The sequence below is a fragment of the Canis lupus genome, chromosome 19 (assembly GCF_003254725.2).
Source record: "Canis lupus dingo isolate Sandy chromosome 19, ASM325472v2, whole genome shotgun sequence".
Taxonomy (NCBI): domain Eukaryota; kingdom Metazoa; phylum Chordata; class Mammalia; order Carnivora; family Canidae; genus Canis; species Canis lupus.
Window position 1 is genome coordinate 28,954,791 of NC_064261.1, and position 4,735 is coordinate 28,959,525.

The following is a 4,735-nucleotide window of genomic DNA, read 5'->3' on the forward strand; positions in this document are numbered from 1 at the left end:
AACACAAAATAATGCTTGGTATTTAAGCAGCCATGACTGAGTGTAGCACCAAGCTTTTTCATCTGATGGTCGTATTTCATTTGATGGTCATGACCGCCCTGCATGACCGGAGTTATCATTGTCCCCATTTTATTGTTAAGGAAACTGAGGCTGAAGAAGTAAGCCTGAAGCCAAACAGCTAATGAGTGATAGCTCAGGGACCCCATATCCATCTTCTCCCATCACAACACTATGCATTTGGGCCCCAGAAGAGGAAAACCCCTGAACAAAATTACATCCTCCGAGGTCTTCAAAATTACTAATTAGTATATGAATGATACAGTTTTGATGAGTTAGCAGAGAAAATGTTGACCGTCTGGGCATTCTTTACTTCTGAAGTTGATGCTAATGACAATGTTCACATCTACAAAAGCCTGTCAGATGTCAAGTTCATCTCAGCACTGGGACTGGACACTCTAGGTGTTTTAACCTCTAAAACCCTGATCTCTCATCTGTTCTCATTATACAAAGTGACATTCTTATATTGGAACAAGTTGGAAAAGTCCAGATAAAGTCTCACTCTGTGGGGTAGGGTAGTGCCTCTCCCTGGGCTCAACCCCCTCTCAACATCTCAACCCAGAGACAAACCAAAGGTTTGTGGTTGGAGTTGAGTGCTCCTTGTCCTACCTCTATCTGGGACCTCCTGCCTATCTACAATGAAAAAGGAAGGAAGTTTTACATGTCTTAGCAGAAAGGCATACCTTTCTGATTTGGATCCAAGGTGCAAAGAAATGACCAACCAAACAAAAACAAGATCCTACCTGAGGAGGGTCTCAGAGTGACTATCCACATCCACTTCTCCTCTCCCTCCAACATGTGGAGGGGAACAATTTCCCCTGCCCTGTGCTGTTGGGCAGTATCATGACAGAGCAGCAGGCTGTGAGCTGAAGTGATGTATCCTCTTCCAGCCTGAAGCTTTAACTCCTGGTACAGATTCTTTAGCATTCTCTTCCCCTACAACAGCTGCCAGGAAGCCCATGAGTCTCAGATGGTGCAGCTCAAAGGTGATGCAGCCTCCATCATCCTGGACCCATGAGAAGCTGTGGGGAGCAGGGCCTTCTCATGGACACAACACACATGTAGAGTGAGAGATAAATAAAAGTTCATTATGTTAAGCTTAAGCACTGAGATATGGGGTTGTTTGTTACTGCATCATAGCCCAGCCAATACACTCCCAATATGAGACACTTTCTCCCAGGTGCAGCAGAGCTCAAGGATGTTCCCGTGCTGCCATTCCGTGTTCACGGTCATCAGAGCTACATGGACAACTGTAATTTCAATCAAGACAGTTAGGTGGCCCAGGTTTATTATGCTTTGGTAGAGGTAGCACATAGCATGCTACAGTCAAATGTAAATAGGGAAAGCAGAGAATAAGCTATATTTTTTTTTCTCCAGGCAGAATGAACATTTATCAAGCATTTACTCTGTGCTAGATATGTTGAGTATTATTTCTAATTCCATACCACTCCTATAATGAAAATAAGTATTATAATCCCCATTTTACATATTAGGAAACTATGGTTCATGGAGACTGGTTTATTCAAGATCACACATGGAAGTTTGGCTATAAATACAGACATCTCTGATCCCACAGTGGAAAAGGTTTTCCTTTTAAGTCTGCCCACTCAATATTCTCTCAATAAATGATTACTAAACGGATAGATAGGTAGGTATAGAGATGGATGGATGGATAGATAGATGATAGATAGATAGATAGATGAATCTTTCATTAACCATGGTCCCCCATTAGTAGTGAAGCCCAAGTCCAAAAAAAAAAAAAAACTGGGAGTCATGCAGGAAAAAGACACATTTCTCAAAAAACAAGAGATTAAAATGGAAGCACACTGAGAGACACCATAGTGCTGTGGTTTTCAGGGGCAGGCTCTGCGTTTAAAACCCAGGGTCACTTCCACTCATGAGTTATAGGACTTTGGTAAGTTACTTTACCTTGCTATGCCTTTGTTTCCCTAACTGTAAAATGGAAATAAAATAGTGCCTGCTATCCTGGGTTTCTGTGAGGATCAAGCAAGCTGCAATAGGTCCAGGGCATAGAACAAAGGTCTGCCACCCAGGAAGACCTCCAAGACTTTACTTTTTCTTTAAAAAAAAAAAAAAAAAAAAAAAGATTTTATTTATTTACTCATGAGAGACGGAGAAAAGGCAGAAACATAGGCAAAAGGAGAAGCAGGCTTCCTGTGGGGAGCCCGATGCAAGACACGATCCCAGGACCCTAAGACCATGACCTGAGCCAAAGGTAGACACTCAATCACTCAGCCACCCAGATGCCCCCCTTTTTTTTGTATCCAAAATCTGTTTATTGGGATAGCATCCCACACATTTTGTTTCAGAGTGCTTTTAGTGCTATTTCCATCTGAAGGAGCATCCTTCTGTAAGCCTTGCATCTCCTATGGGTTGGCACAGGACAGTGGAGCAGCCGACACACAGAACTACTGTTTGTGGGATCCCTGGGTGGCGCAGCGGTTTGGCGCCTGCCTTTGGCCCAGGGCGCGATCCTGGAGACCCGGGATCGAATCCCACGTCGGGCTCCCGGTGCATGGAGCCTGCTTCTCCCTCTGCCTGTGTCTCTGCCTCTCTCTCTCTCTCTCTCTCTCTGTGACTATCATGAATAAATAAATAAAATCTTTAAAAAAAAAAAAAAAAAAAAAAAGAACTACTGTTTGTGCATGGATGAAGGCAGTGGTGATTTTGTAGCATCCCGGGCACTTCATGTCCATGAAGTAGGAGTTGGGGGTCTGCACCAGGTGTTTCTTCTTATGCTTCCTCTTCTCTTCTGGAGATGAGTGCAGGAGGTCCTTCACCAGGGGCATGTTCTCGTGGGGGAGGTCATCACTGCTGGAAAGTACATGGGTTGTGAAGAGCAGCGTGGACTGAGGGCCACCACCACAAGTGATGTCCTCTGCCCATTGTTCCTAAGTAACAGACAGTCCACTTCCTCCCTTCAGAACTCCCCAAAGGCCCTGGTCCTTGGAGAAAAGCCAGATGGTGAGGACACCGTCTCCTGTAAGAAAGGCGCCCCTGCACTCCACATGAACTGAGCTTGTTTTCAATATGAGATAATTCTGTGCTCCAATCACCAGACAACATTGAAATCAAGCCCAACACTTAGGCCATTCTGCTTCCTCGTGGGAGAATAGGAGACAAGGCAATGTTGGGAGCACACAACCCCAGAAAGGCCTACAGGCCCCCAGACCTGCTATAGGGACACTTCATGTTCCTGCTTCATGCTCCCACAGCTTAGCTATGAAGATTTGCTTTAGACTCTCTCTCAAAGGCATCTCTTAACCTTGATTTTATGAGCTTCAAAGACTTAAAAAAAAAAAAACCCTCATAATAGTATAATAATCATTATATGTTATTACTATAACACTTTGAAATTATTTTGCTATTTATATTATTGGCTTAACCCAGTAGAACACGTTGCAGATGAAGAAGTCCTTGCACATGTATTAGCAAATCCCATAACCGCACTGAGAAATCGGCAGGACCAACCAAGATAGAGGGGCAATGTCCCTAGTTTAGGGGCGCCTAGGTAGCTCAGTCGGTTAAGCACATGCCTTTGGCTCAAGTCATGATTTCAAAGTTGTGGGAAAAGAACCCAGCATCAGGTTCCCTGCTCAGCGGGGAGCCTGCTCCCCACCCTGCTTGTGTGCTCTCTCTCTTTCAAATAAGTGAAATCTTTTTTTTTTTTCAAATGTCCCTGGTTTATAGATGAAGAAATACACATACACACATTCAGACCCTTAAACTGATGTGACCTTCCCAAGGTCAATCGGTGACACTAGCTGAGCAGGACAGGAATCTAGGTTCAGTGGCACTGTGTCCAAGGGACACTTCCCAGTAACCACAAGGACACTTTAATTCCAGGCTGGACTGCTGCAGGATCCAGAGGCTCTGAGCCCCGGGAGCGCAGGAAATTGTTCTGTGTAATACAGGGATTTTCAAGCGGTAGGGACTCAATAAATAAGTCTTTGTCAAATGAATGAATGAATGAATGAATGAATACATGCGTGATGCCTTCAAGTGGGGAGGGATCCACTCAAAACTAAGCTTCGATGATATAATAAACGCCTCATTCCTCCACCTGTGTAGCCCACAAAGACCCATTTCACATCCCTTCAAAGTGAAAAAAGACCATTCCCTGGATCTAATGTGGTTCTTTCAGAATGTTATATGCACATTAATTGCTTTTAAAAATTTATCATGAGTTACTTCTTGGCCTATCCTTTCCACAGCCCCTTCAAAAAAGAAAGAATTGGGAGATTGGTCCCAAATTCATTGTCTCACAGAGTTTTCCATTCTCTGCTCCATAAATTCAGTTTCTGGTTAAAAAAAATATATATATATATACATGCCAAACTGGCCAAGAATGAATCCCTGCATGTCTGAAGATGTGCCACGAAGCTGCCTGCTGCAGGCACATTTCTTTGTGCTCTACTGTTTTATCTTTTAATAATTCATGCAGATTTCACATTTCAGTGCCTAATGTATCTGTTTGTTTAATATAAAAATAATGATATAAAATACTTAGCAGTTAAATTACTTGACTTTCTTTGCCCTCACCCAGGAAAAAATCAAATCAAATTGAATCTCCAAGAAGACATGTTTATGCTACGCCTTACATCATGCTACACCAGAAGGATACAGCGCCCAAATGTAAGCAGCTCACACACAGGGA

General features: G+C 43.3%; 1 protein-coding gene across 1 annotated transcript; it reads right to left on the reverse strand.

Moving 5' to 3' along the window:
- Positions 1-2,400: 2,400 nt before the first annotated feature.
- On the reverse strand, positions 2,401-2,867 carry LOC112649709 (40S ribosomal protein S27-like). Its single transcript, XM_025432130.1, has 2 exons — positions 2,723-2,867; positions 2,401-2,498 (listed from the first exon to the last, which is right to left on the reverse strand). The coding sequence occupies exons 1-2, from the start codon at positions 2,865-2,867 to the stop codon at positions 2,401-2,403; spliced, it is 243 nt and encodes an 80-aa protein (XP_025287915.1).
- Between the last annotated feature and the right edge of the window lie 1,868 nt (positions 2,868-4,735).

Excerpts from the sequence above, each read along its gene's own strand:
- LOC112649709 (XM_025432130.1), bottom strand. The coding sequence starts at position 2,867 with ATGCCCCTGGTGAAGGACCTCCTGCACTCATCTCCAGAAGAGAAGAGG. Across the intron at positions 2,499-2,722 it reads CACCACTGCCTTCATCCATG|CACAAACAGTAGTTCTGTGT; the intron begins CACAAACAGTAG and ends ACCCAGGGATCC.